General features: G+C 48.0%; 1 protein-coding gene across 1 annotated transcript in view; it reads left to right on the top strand.

Annotated features, from left to right (window-relative positions):
- TAF15 (TATA-box binding protein associated factor 15) overlaps positions 1-13,874 on the top strand; it is a 95,750-nt gene extending 81,876 nt beyond the window's left edge. The window contains exons 14-16 of the mRNA XM_033922953.1: positions 573-652; positions 749-851; positions 13,541-13,874. Of these exons, the coding sequence (XP_033778844.1) occupies positions 573-652; positions 749-851; positions 13,541-13,580 (223 nt within the window). The 3' untranslated portion in view covers positions 13,581-13,874. The remainder of the gene's footprint in view (positions 1-572; positions 653-748; positions 852-13,540) is intronic.

The following is a 13,874-nucleotide window of genomic DNA, read 5'->3' as shown; positions in this document are numbered from 1 at the left end:
TTGGTCCTGCTTATCACAGCTCCTTTCTCAAAACGGCTGTTGCAACTTCTAACGGCAACCTTGTAGTACTAGTGAATACCACAAGGCTGACACTAGGGGTCAAGGTGGACATTTTGTGAAAGGAGCTGCTATAGACAGGCATGATGGGGCAATGCTGTTGCCTTTAGGACCACCGGGGTTAGAAAAGATAGATCGGGGGAGGGGAGGCACAGTCAGGCCTTCATGTCTTTGGGGTGAGAAATCAGAGGTGGTGAGGGCACCATCTATGCACATCCTGGTCAATATTCTGCCTGGGGCTAGTTCTGCCCATGGTGGCAGGCGTTTAAACAATGTTGACCACCAAGGGCTGAATATCAACCAGTATATCTTAGTGCCTGCTTTTATATGAATGCACTTGAGCTTGAAAACCTACTTATAAAATTATGCCTCACAATGTTAGATTTACCATATACCTTGAAGTTTTATCTAGACTCGAAGGACTTGGCTTTTTTAAAATTATATTAGAGATGCATCTCTGCAGTCAGGGTTTTGTTTAAATGTGAATCTTTCTTGAATAAAATTTTCCTTTGCAGATCATGTGGAAATATGAATTTTGCCCGAAGAAATACCTGCAATCAGTGTGATGAGCCCAGACCAGAAGATGCACAATCAGGTGGGAAAGAGTAGTTGCTACAAACATTGATCTAAAGAGAATTTAGAGCATTTGGCAAAATCTGGAATATTTAACTTCATATTTTCTGTATTGCAGATCGTGGCGGTAGAGGAGGCTATGGAGGTGACAGAGGTTATAGAGGTCGTGGCGGTAGAGGTGGAGACAGAGGTGGTGGATATGGGGGCAAAATGGGAGGCAGGTAAGACTCAGTTTAGGAGCCAAACCTGAATAGGTCTGTGAAGTATGTATTGCTGAAATGTTCATCCTTGCAGCAGTTTAATGACAAATGCCTGTGTCCTGTTTCACATAAAATGGTGTAGAAGCCGTGTTAGTTTTAAAAGTAATATATAGAAATAAAACGTAAATGAAATAAGGTGGGAATTTTTCTCAGAAGACAAGCAGGCATAATATTCTCACGTGGGTGACGTAATCCTTGGAACCCGGTGCAGACACTCCCAAGTGCACTGTCACTTTAAATCTTTAGGCAGTGCCCACACCACACATGTGCAGGTGCCTTCTTGCCCAACCTCAGCACGCATAATCAACAGCTCTACGTTTTCCGCTGTATGCAGTCTCTCCTCAGTGCATCGAACTTTGAAGCTTTTTTTGTGCCTTCGCAATATTATTTTTTTTTATATTTAAATTTTTATTATGAATTTTGTGAAAGAAAAAGTATACAATCACACCAGCACCACAAATTTACATCAAATATACAGCAAGCACAGAGTAGTAAGATAGACCAATAATGTGTAATAAAACAACAATTCCCCCTACCTGTCCCCCCCAACTCTGCAGAGACAGTTCCCAGAAGCACATGGGATCTTATACCACCCCTACCCTCCCTCAACAGATCAGCATGTTGAGAAGGCTAGAGAAACCTCTTAAAGAGCATGCAATATGTCCCCCAATTTATGTCAAGTAGAACTATGGGATACATAAGTAAAGCGACATTTAGCCACCGCTATTTCCATCTTCCCTAAAGACAGCAAATTAAGCCATTCATCATGAGTTGATGCTATAGTACTTTTCCAATGGTTTGCTATTAAACCTTTTGCCACCGCCAAGCCTAGGCGCTTAGTTTGCCATTGATGTTCCTTATTATTATACAACCCTAGTAAACAGCTCTGAGGTGTTGCTCCCACTTGACCTCCAATGATTTCAATCAGGGTATGAACCACTCCCTTCCAAAAGGGGCGTAGCACTAAACAGTCCCACCAAATATGTAAAAAAGACCCCACAGCTATACTACATCTCCAACATTGATCAGACACCCCAGGAAACATTCTGTGCAATCACTCTGGTGTATAGTACCTGGTCAGAACCTTATAAGCATTCTCCTGAACCAATGCACAAGAGGAAGCCCCATTCTTTAGTAGTAATCTTCTGTCCTAAATCCCCCTCCCTATGGGTCTGAAAGGAGAAACTAGAATTTCTCCTCCAGTACTGATACAACACAGAAAGCCGTCTAGGGACCTTCCGCAAAACCAACCACAAATCCTCTAGTTGTTCCTGCCCCACAGGTGATCAGGATCCCCATCCTTGGGCATGCATGAAATGTCGGATCTGGTAATAAGCTAAATAGTCCCCATCAGGCAACTCATTTTCCGCTAGAGCAGGTTCTTCCCAATAGTATTTTATTGTTTGACCTTCAGATCACTTCAAGGCCCTTTTTCAACCCAGGGAGCTATGACTTTTTCCGTTATATTCTTCACTTGAGCTCCCTGACCATTGAGCCTTTTGACTTTATGTCGGCCCTCCATATCAAAGAGGGTGCTGAACGATTTCAAGAAATGTACTCTAGTGTAATGTACTCTAGTGGACAGATCCTCCAATCTCTCCAGAGGTCTGCTTTTTCACACGCCTCCCCATCAAAACGTTTTGACCATGGATGCATCCACTTATGCCTGGGGGGCACATCTGGATGGCCTTCAGACTCAAGGTCATTGGTCAACCAAGAACAGAAGTTTCATATCAATCTTCTGGAACTCAAGGTGATTTATTATGCTTCCAACATCTCTTCCACGATCAAATTCTGTTGCTGCGCACGGACAATCAGATAGCGATGTATTATATCAACAAGCAGAGAGGAACGGGATCTCTCCTCCTTTGCCAGGAAGCTCAAAAGATTTGGTTATGGGCCACTGCTTGGAATATGTTCCTCAGGGCAGTTTACATTCAGGGGGAACAGAATTGCTTAGCAGACAAGCTCAGCCGAATTCTTCAACCTCACGAATGGATGCTGAACTCTGCAACTCTCCATCCCATCTTTGCTCAGTGGGGCACTCCTCAAGTGGACTTGTTTGCATCTTCCCACAACAACAAGTTGCCCCAGTTCTGCTCCAGGCTTTGCTCACCTCACCGTCTGGAGGCAAATGCGTTTCTGCTGGATTGGACCCGCAAGTTTCTCTATGCGTTTCCACCTACTCCTCTCATTCTCAGGACTCTTTTCAAAGTCCAGCCAGGAGTCCATCACCATGATTCTCATAGCTCCTCGGTGGCCCAGGCAGCCTTGGTTCTCCCTTCTACAGCTCAGTTACAGGGAACCCATACCTCTGTCGATATTTCTATCTTCTTATACTGAGTCAAGGTGCAATGCTACATCCCAACCTTCAGTATCTACACCTGACAGCTATTTATCTCTTGGGCTGAATACTGCTTAATTTCGGCTTTCTCAGCCAGTGAGACTTATTCTAGAAGCCTCCAGGAAACCAGCCACTCAACAATGTTATCAGCAGAAGTGGACTCATTTCTCCTTCTGGTGTCTCCTCCATCACTATGATCCACAATCAAGTTTCAAGTTTATTTAAATTTGATAAATCGCTTATTACATACTAAGCGAGTAACATTAAAATATAAAATAGATCAAGGCCATCCATTTCAGTTTCACTGGCGCTGGATTATCTTCTTGGTTTGTCTGATTCTGGGCTCAAGTCTACATCTATCAGAGTCCATCTCAACGCTATTACAGCTTTTCACCATCTAGTGGAGGGTAAACCTCTCGCTGCTCATCCTCTGGTCTCCAGATTCATGAAAGGACTTTTCAATGTGAAACCACCTCTCAAACCTCCCCAGTGGTCTGGGATCTTAATGTTGTTTCCAGATTAATGAAGACTCCATTTGAACCAATGTCCATGGCTCATCTCAAGTACCTTAACCTGGAAAGTTGTTTTTCTCATCTCACGCACTTCTGCAAGGAGAGTCGGTGAACTTTCAGGCATTAGTGGCAGATCCACCTTTCACAGTGTTCCACTATGACAAAGTGGTTCTTCGCACACATCCAATGTTTCTGCCGAAAGTTGTCATGGAATTCCATCTCAATCAATCGATTGTGCTTCATACCCTGGATTGCAAGCGAGCTTTGGCCTACTATCTTAACAGAACAAAGCTGCATAGATCATCTCCTTAACTTTTCATCTCCTATGATCCTAAGAAGTTAGGGCATCCTGTTTCCAAGAGAACGATTTCCAACTGGTTGGCTTCCTGTATATCATTCTGTTATGCTCAGGCTGGACTGCAACTGGAGAGTTGTGTCACAGCCCACAAAGTCCGAGCTATGGCAGCTTCCATAGCTTTCCTTAGATCTACCCCTATTGAGGAAATCTGTAAAGCTGCCACCTGCTCCTCGGTTCACACATTTACCTCACATTACTGTCTGGAGTCTTTCTCCTGACGGGATGGGCACTTTGGCCAGTCAGTGTTAACAAAATTTCTTTAGCACTCTCCAGACCAGTAGAGGTTAACTTTACGAATGGGTATATATCTAATCATGACCAGCAGGTGGAGACTGAAAACAAAACTTTGGGACAGTATATCCTAGCCCCTCCTCTCTACTTCCCTCAGTCTTCTTTCAGTCTCCAGCAGGTGTTGAGTGATCTGTACCCATCTCCCTTGGTAGGGCTGTTGGAATTTGTTTAGGGGTTTATTGTCCCTGTTTTTAGCCGGACGGAGCTTGGACGGACTCTGTTTGGGGGTTCGTCCGACCTCGGGGGTGTCAAACCCGGCGGGTCACGAGCGGGGTCCCTCCCCCCACTTCCTCCACCTCCCCATATTTTTTTAGAGGAGCCTCAGCAGTAAGCCTTGCCCCCTAAATCAAGCAAGGCATATTGCTTCGAGAGCCTGTGGAGTCTGTTCTGTAAAAAAAAAAAAAAAAAAATCCTGAGGTAGTGCTGGTCTGGAGGGTTGTATCCCTTTAAGAAAACTGTATTTTACTGTATTTTTTCAACTAACCGGCACTTTTTTACAGCTAGGTCGCGTATGGAGCAATGAGCACTTCTAAAGGGAAAAAGTGCTCATTGTGCTCCAGACGCGAGGCACTCGCGGCCGGCCTGTGCAAGCGGTGTTCAGGCCGGTGCGGTGGAGGAGCTCCGTCGGCAGCGGCTGCAGGCGCCCAGAGCTCCCCGCCGATGGTGCCTCGCGAGTCGGCAGGGAACGGTGGAGAAGCCCGGTCTTCTTCGTCCGCCCACGGAGGGATTCCCCGAGCCGCCGACGGTCGGGTTTTAGAGGATTCCCTCTCAGCTGATATTTTGACAGCTGATGCCGGCTTGCCTGTTTTAGCGGCTGAGACTATTCAGGTCTCTCAGCCGCTGCAGGCTATGGAGGGAGCTGTTTTGGCGGGAAAGACGCCATCTTCTCTGTCTGGCCCCTCCATTTTGTCTTCCACCTCAGGTGACCTTCCCCCTGTTTTGGCTAAGCAGGGGCAGGTTTCTGCTGGGTCCCCTGCTGTGGCAGGGAGTCCCTTGGGACCCTCGGGGAGTTTTTCCCCTGATTTTTTCTTTTCATTATGCAAAGCCTATTTTCAGGCGGCTGGGGGTCCCGGTTGCGCCCAGGGGGTCTCGGGGGGTGGGGTTTCCTCCGCGCTCCCTGCGGCTTTGCCTCTCTCGTCTGACGTGACGTCCCCTCCGCCGCCTCTCTTGTCCAAGCGTCCGCGGGTGTCGTGGGACGAGGATTTGTGGTCGGAGGAACGTGTCGGTCTGGAGGAGGACCTGGACCCTTCTGAGGAATTCCAGGACCCTCTGGAGGGGACGGAGGCTGGCGGCGGGTTGTCGGGTTTCCCGTTCTCCAGTGACGAGGCGTCCGTGGTGCGCCTTTTTCAGAGAGATGAGCTGCCTGACCTTATTCAACAGGTTTCTTCGGCTTTGCGTTTTGAGGACGCGCCGCCGGAGACTCCGCGTGTGGGGGACCCTCTGTTACGAGGGATCCGTTCCGTTTCCCGCTCTTTTCCTATGCATCAGGATATTCGGGATATTATTCTTGAGCAGTGGAAAACGCCGGAGACGCCGTTTCGGCTGGCGCGCAGCATGGCTCGCCTGTATCCCATTCCTGAAGGGGATCGGGCTACGTTAGCTTCGCCAGTCGTGGATGCGGTGGTCTCGGCTATTTCCAAGCGGCATACAGTGCCTGTTGAGGGCGGTTCTGCTTTGCGGGACTCTGAGGAGCGCAAATTGGAGACCATCCTTAAGCAAAATTTTCAAGTCTCTGCCTTTGGGGTCCAGGCGGCTATTTGTGGGGGACTGGTCGCTCGCGCCGTGTTTCGGTGGGCGGAGCGGGTCTTGGATCGAGAGTCTGACGACTGGTCTCTGGTGGATCAGGAGGTAGCGAAGATTGAGATGGCTGCCTCATTCCTCTCGGATGCTCTGTATGACTTGGTGCGGATCTCGGCTAAGTCCATGGCTTTTGGCGTGGCCGCAAGGCGTGTGTTGTGGCTGCGCGCTTGGGCGGCGGATGCTGCGTCCAAAGCTAAGCTTACTAAATTTCCCTTTCGGGGGTCGTTTTTATTTGGAGAGGACTTGGATAAGTTGATTCAGACTCTGTCGGACTCGAAAGTTCCCCGTTTGTCGGAGGACCGTGCCCGCCCGGCGTCTCGGGGTGGTGCGGCCCGGGGGCGTTTGCGGGAATTTCGCAAGTATCGCCCTGGGCGTGGGGCTGCTTCTTTCCAGTCTCCGGGGTTTTCCCGGGGTCGGTTCTTCCAGCGCATGCAGCCCTTTCGGGGGGCCCGTCGGGGGGCAGGGAATCCCTCCGCCGGTTCCCCCGCTTCCCGTCCTGCACAATGACGCCTTGCCGGCGCCCCCCTTGGTTCCGGTGGGGGCCCGGCTGCGCGACTTTTTTCCCAAATGGGCCGAGATCACGTCCGATCAGTGGGTCCTGGAGGTGGTGCGGGACGGTTATGCCCTGGAGTTCGCCCGCTCTCTGCCGGATTTTTTCCTCGCTTCTCCATGTCAGACTCCTGGGAAGACGCTGGCGTTTCGCCAGACCCTTCAGCGCTTGCTAGATCTCAGGGCAGTAGTTCCGGTGCCCCCCCCGGAGTGGGGCACGGGCAGGTACTCCATTTACTTTGTGGTGCCCAAGAAGGAGGGGACTTTTCGGCCCATCCTCGATTTGAAAGGGGTCAACAGGGCTCTCAAGGTTCCCTCTTTCCGTATGGAAACGCTGCGGTCGGTCATTCTGGCGGTTCAGCCGGGGGAGTTTCTCACTTCTCTCGATCTGACGGAGGCCTACTTGCATGTTCCTATTCGGGCCTCTCATCAGCGTTTCCTGCACTTTGCGATCTTGGGTCGGCACTATCAGTTCTGTGCGCTTCCCTTTGGGCTGGCCACGGCTCCCCGGACGTTCACCAAGGTGATGGTGGTCGTCGCGGCAGCCTTGCGGTCGGAGGGCATCCTGGTACACCCCTACCTGGACGACTGGTTAATTCGGGCCAAGTCGTTGCAGGAAAGCTCCCGGGTTACGGCTCGGGTGGTGGAGTTTCTCCGGTCGCTGGGCTGGGTGGTCAACCTTGCCAAGAGTCGGTTGGTTCCGGCTCAGCGTCTGGAGTACCTCGGGGTGCTGTTCGACACCTCCTTGGGGAAGGTCTTCCTCCCAGAGGCCCGGGTGAGCAAATTGCAGTCTCAGATTCGCCTGCTTTTGGCGTCCCGGTGTCCTCGGGCGCGAGATTTCCTCCAGGTCCTGGGGTCGATGGCGGCGTCCCTGGACGTGGTGAGGTGGGCGCGGGCCCACATGCGTCCTCTCCAGTATGCTCTGCTCCGGAGGTGGTCTCCCCAGAGGCACGGGATGGATGTTCCGGTTCCCCTGCGAGGCTTGGCGCGCTGCAGTCTGCGTTGGTGGCTCCGGACCCCTCACCTAGTTCAGGGGGTGGGTCTGGATCTTCCGCGGTGGACGGTGCTCCTTACGGATGCGAGTCTCCTGGGTTGGGGGGCCCAGTGCCTGGGTCACTCAGCTCAGGGAACCTGGTCCACGGAGGAGACCTCCTGGTCGATCAACGTGTTGGAGACCAGGGCGGTCCGGCTGGCGCTGTTGGCTTTCCACTCCCTTTTGTTGGGCAAGTCGGTCAGAGTCCTGTCGGACAATGCCACGGCGGTGGCTTATGTCAATCGTCAGGGGGGCACCAAGAGCACTCTGGTGGCGCAGGAGGCGGCTCGGCTCATGGTTTGGGCGGAGTCGCATCTTCTGGACCTCTCGGCCTCTCACATTGCAGGGGTAGAAAACGTTCAGGCGGACTTCCTCAGTCGTCACTTCTTGGATCCGGGAGAGTGGTGTCTCGGCGCCGAGGCGTTTCAGTTGCTAGTGCGTGCTTGGGGGCAGCCCCTGATGGATCTGATGGCTACAAGTGGCAACGCCAAAGTACCCCGCTTCTTCAGTCGTCGCAGGGACGATCTGGCCGAGGGTCTGGATGCTCTGGTCCAACCGTGGCCAACGGAGGGGCTGTTGTATGTGTTCCCTCCTTGGCCATTAGTGGGCAGAGTACTGCTTCGCATTGTTCGCCATCCGGGGCTGGTGGTCTTGGTGGCTCCGGATTGGCCTCGTCGTCCGTGGTATGCGGATCTGGTGAGGCATCTGGTGGCGGATCCTCTTCCTCTGCCTCTCGGGTGCGATCTTCTGACGCAGGGTCCCATTCCCATGTTCGACCCGTCTCCCTTTTGTCTTACGGCTTGGCTCTTGAAAGGGGCCGCCTGAGTAAGAAGGGATATTCCGACAAGGTGATCTCTACACTTTTGGGGTCCCGGAGGCTTTCTACCTCTCGGGCTTATGTGCGGGTTTGGCGTCTTTTTGAGGAATGGTGCCGAGCGCGGGGAGTGGTCTCCTTTCGCGCTTCTCTGCCTAACATTCTGGAGTTTTTGCAGGATGGCCTGGATAGGGGCCTGGCCTGGTCTTCTCTCCGGGTTCATCTGGCGGCCCTGTCGGCTTTTCGGGGGCTGGTGACAGGTCAGCGTTTGTCAGCCATTCCTGATGTGATTCGCTTTCTTAGGGCGGCCAAGTTGCTCAGGCCTCCCATAAGGCCCTCGATTCCCTCTTGGGATCTCAATCTGGTTCTCTCTGTTCTAGTGCGCCCTCCTTTCGAGCCGTTGGATGGCTGTTCGTTGAAGGACCTTACGCTGAAGTCGGTCTTTTTGGTGGCCATTACTTCCGTTAGACGGGTGTCTGAGCTACAGGCTTTCTCTTGTAGGGCTCCCTTCCTGGAGTTTTCGAAGGAGCGGGTTGTTTTGCGGCCTGTTCCTTCCTTTCTGCCGAAGGTAGTTTCTCCTTTTCATGTCAATCAATCGGTGGTCCTCCCGGTCTTGGGTAGTCGGGAGGGTTCTTCTGAGCAACGACAGCTGCGCAAGTTGGATGTCGGTCGGGTCCTCCATGCTTATGTGCAGCGGACCCGGGATTTTCGGAGCTCCGATCATCTCTTTGTGCTTCTGGCGGGTCCTCGTCGGGGGGCTGGCGCTTCTAAGGCTACTATTGCGCGCTGGATCAAGGAGATGATTGCTTCCGCTTATCTTCTGAGTCAGAAGCCGGTTCCGGAGTTTCTCAAGGCTCATTCCACTAGGGGTCAGGCGGCTTCTTGGGCTGAGTCGTCGCTCGTGCCTCCGGTGGATATTTGTAAGGCTGCGGTTTGGTCCTCCTTGCATTCATTTGTTCGGCATTATCGGGTAGATGTTCAGGCGCGTCGGGACGCGGTGTTCGGTGAGCGTGTTCTGGTATCGGCCCTTCGGGGGTCCCGCCCGTGAGAGGGACTGCTTTGGTACGTCCCATTCGTAAAGTTAACCTCTACTGGTCTGGAGAGTGCTAAAGAAGGAGAAATTAGGTTCTTACCTGCTAATTTACTTTCTTTTAGCTTCTCCAGACCAGTAGAGGTCCCCACCCTGTCTGTTGTTGTTGTTGTTGGGGCTGTTGCGCGGGCAGTTTTTTGGTTTTTGCTGCGGGTTCTAGTATTTTTCTAGGGCCGGGGAGAATTGAAGAACAGCGGCTGTGGCTCGGCTGGCTTAGCTGGCGAGCTGTGGGGACCTTCTTCCTTCGGGAATTTCTCCTCTGCATTTTCCAACAGCATTTTTGGGTATGTTATTTGTTACTCCTTTCGGAGTATTGTTTTTTCTCTCTGTTGTTTTCCAGTTCTTGGTTCTGCTTGGCTATTCGGCAGACTGAGGGAAGTAGAGAGGAGGGGCTAGGATATACTGTCCCAAAGTTTTGTTTTCAGTCTCCACCTGCTGGTCATGATTAGATATATACCCATTCGTAAAGTTAACCTCTACTGGTCTGGAGAAGCTAAAAGAAAGTAAATTAGCAGGTAAGAACCTAATTTCTCCTTATTTTCCTAAAAGGCCAACACTCCCACCGTCCCATTCTGGTTAGTTTGGAGGTCACCCACATGTGAGAATATGCTGCCTGCTTTTCCTGATATAAAGCACGGTTGCTTACTGAAACAGGTGTTACCCAGGGACAGCAGGCAGATATTCTCACAACCCACCCACCTCCCTGGGTTGGCTTCTTAGCTGGCTTACTGAAGTGAGGGACCGCGTTCCTGCGTTGGGCGGGAAGGCACTTGCGCAGGCTATCGTGAACTTTCTGAAAGTCTTAAAGTGGCAATGCACTTTTAAAGTGTCCGTACCGGAGCTCCATCGGTGACATCACCCACATTTGAGAATATCTTCCTGCTGTCCCTGGATAACGCCTGTTATGGTAAGTAACCGTGTTTTTTGTGGGAGACGCTTTGCCTGCATTATCATTATGAATGAACTGTGGCTGGCCATACTGGGACATTTCAGGCCATCTGGGGTTCTCTGGATAATTTGTCAGATTGCTTTAAATCTGTTAGATCTTTGATACCCTAGGATTTTTTTTTTGTTTCATTTCATGGTGCACTTTTTGACCCCCGCCAGACTTTCGGTTCCAGGCTGTTGAGGGGTGGGGTGGAGTCTGTTGACTCATTGTTTGGCATTAGAGTGCTTCTGTAATCGATGTAACACTGTACAATATGTGGATGGCACTCTTTGTTCATTGCATTTATAAAAATCAATAAACAGTTTGTTTTTTTGGGGGGAACCCCAGTCCAGAAATGTAAGACTTTTGACATCAGAATGATAAAATATTTTGAAACCCCCCAAACTGGACTTAACAGAGATCTTAGTTTTCTATCACATTACAAACCATTAAATTGTACTACTTTGTGACCCTCTTATCACCCACCCAGCTCTCCCTGTTTCTTTCTTACCCGCCTTTTCCCGTGAGACTGCCATTGGAATGCTTTTATGTTTACTTAAGTATTCTGCACTTGATGACAAGTCTTTATGTCAGTCAATAAACGTTGTTGAAATGTAGTTTCAAGTTTATTAAGATTTGTTATCTACGCAATATCATATATTTCAATGCGTATAACAATTTTTTTTAAAAAAGAGGAGGACAAAACAAGACATTTTATACAAATTCTATACGTTCTAATACAAACTGGTACAAAAGGCAAGGGGGATTTTTAAGAAAGAAAAGAAACATTTAGGGAAGAACACATATGGTGGGAACACATAAGAAGAAAATAAGATAAAATAAAGGATAATTTGGCGACCTACTCGTAAGATTGATTAGGATCTAAAGGTTTAGTAATTGGTAAGTTATGCTGTCTATGTCTTGAATGCGTCCTTATACAGAAAGCTTTTTAAGGAGCACTTGAATTTTTCTATGGAAGGTTCATATACATAGGTATAGTGGTAAATTGTTCCAAAGCTTGGGTGCTATGACTGAGAAAATAGTGGATCTCCTGGTCCCTATTATTTTTAGAGAAGGAATAGTTAATAAATGTTGTTGTGTTGATCTGAGTGCCCTAAATGGAGAATACGGTATCAAGAGACGATCCAGAAATATCGGAGCATGTGATTGTTGAATTTTAAAAGTTAACAGTATGATTTTAAAAGTTATTCTGTGTGTGATTGGGAGCCAATGTGCAGCTTGTAAAAGTGGTGTAACATGGTCATATTTTTTGAATTTGTAATAATTTTTTATTGCTGTGTTTTGTATTATCTGTAGCCTTCTTATTTCTTTATTGGTTATGCCATGGAATAAAGTATTGCAATAATCTAGCCTAGAGATGATTAATGAGTGGATTAGAATGTTGAGAGCTTCAGGTTTTAAAACTTTTCATAATGATCTGATGAGACGTAACTTATAAAAGCAATTTTTAACTACTGAACTAATTTGGTTATGATAAGAAAGATCCTGATCTAATGTTACTCCCAATATTTTTGTTGTAGTTACTATTTGGAGAGGGATGTTATTTCGGAGTATCTGTGATGAAAATTTAAGATCCTTTTTCCACCTGCAGGCTGACACGCAGTTTTTCTAGGCACTAGTACCTCACTGCGAGTTACAGATTATTTGTACATTGTTGTGACCTGTTAGGAACTCATCAGACCCCTGAGGAAGATGTGTGGATCGAAACACGGACCGTGTCTGTTCCCTGTTCCTTCATCACTACATTTCAACCACATTTATTGACTGAAATAAAGACTTGTCATCAAGTGCTTTGTTTCTGCAGTATTTTTCTTTGGTTTCCTGACATTCGTTCCTTACTGCAGTCCTGTTGGATTTCCTTTCCGTGCTTCTGGTATTTGTCAACATTTGCTTAGTTCTGATCTGAAGAAGGGTTTCTTTGAAAGCTACTCAAAAATGTATTTAGCCAATAAAAAGGGTATCACCTTTATTTTTTGTTTTGTTTCTTTATATTACACTGAATGCTGCAAAGCCAAGCTTGGGCAGCATAAAATGATGGCATTCCATAAACAACATATGCAGCTTGTAGAGGCATATGGTAGCATAAACACAATCATGCCCAGTTTAGAGGCAGTCACGGTTAGGGCAGTTGGCCTGGTAAGAAGGATGTGCAGTGAAGTTCTGGAGTTTGTGTGTGTTAGTCTCGCAGCATTTTCTAAAGGCAGACAACCTGGGCATTTCCAAGAAGCCCTTGAAGATGGAACACAGATAATGTAAGGAATAGCAAGTGTGTGTTAGGATTGAAAGGCAAGTTTAATCTGATTTAAGGCATCTCCCATACATTAGCCACATGCTGTAAAAACCAAGTCCATCTTATCGATATAGGGTTTCCCACCAATTATTTTGATGTGGCTTGGAATTGAGGAGATAATCTAACCGGTGGCTCAGGTTCACATGCAAGGCTGATGGGAACAGTAAGAGATTGATCATAGATGTTGCTTAAGGATAATACCTGGTGACCATAATTACAGGGTTCCAGAAAGCTCAGGAGCAGGAAGGAAAATTCCCAGATCATGAATGTAGGTTCAGAGGTGATAGATCCGATTGAGAAAATTGCAGGATAATGAAAAAATCCATCCAAAAATATGCCATCTGAATTGATATTTAGCTTGGAGTCATGGCATTAGGGACATAGAACAAAATCTGCTTTAGTTTAAAGTGTTACACACTTAAAGTTTAAAATTACAGTATTCAGGTTAGCTATAATATTACTGGACCAGTGTTCTAATCATATTGCTCATATAGTAGAGTAACCAGATTACTGTGGATCACAGGAATGAGTGTAGGTAAATATTTTGTATGAGGAATTTTCTTAAAATGAGTTGTTATAAAATTTAATTATTTTTATAATTTTAAAAACATTTCTTGTAGGAGCGACTTTAGAAGTGATCAGCGCAATAGACCGTATTGAAGAACCCCTGGAAGGTCCAGCTTTTTGATGTTTCAATCAATGACATTGCAAGTTTCGCCTGCTGCTTTTACTTATGTTCCCTCTTGGGTAGTGGAATTATGTGAGGGTATTTTTTTTTCTGGTGGGAGGGCTGTAACTTTTAGTCTCCAAAGTTCAATAATTTCATCTTAATTTCTAACATTTCCTCCACTCAAAAGGCTGTAAAAAGCAACAGAACTGGAACTACAAGGGTTGCCAAATTATACATATGTTTTGTAATACAACAATAAAATCAGATTGTTTTTATTTGTGAAA

This window comes from Geotrypetes seraphini, chromosome 15 (assembly GCF_902459505.1).
Source record: "Geotrypetes seraphini chromosome 15, aGeoSer1.1, whole genome shotgun sequence".
In the NCBI taxonomy this organism is placed as follows: domain Eukaryota; kingdom Metazoa; phylum Chordata; class Amphibia; order Gymnophiona; family Dermophiidae; genus Geotrypetes; species Geotrypetes seraphini.
This window is presented reverse-complemented; position numbering and strand designations above follow the sequence as displayed.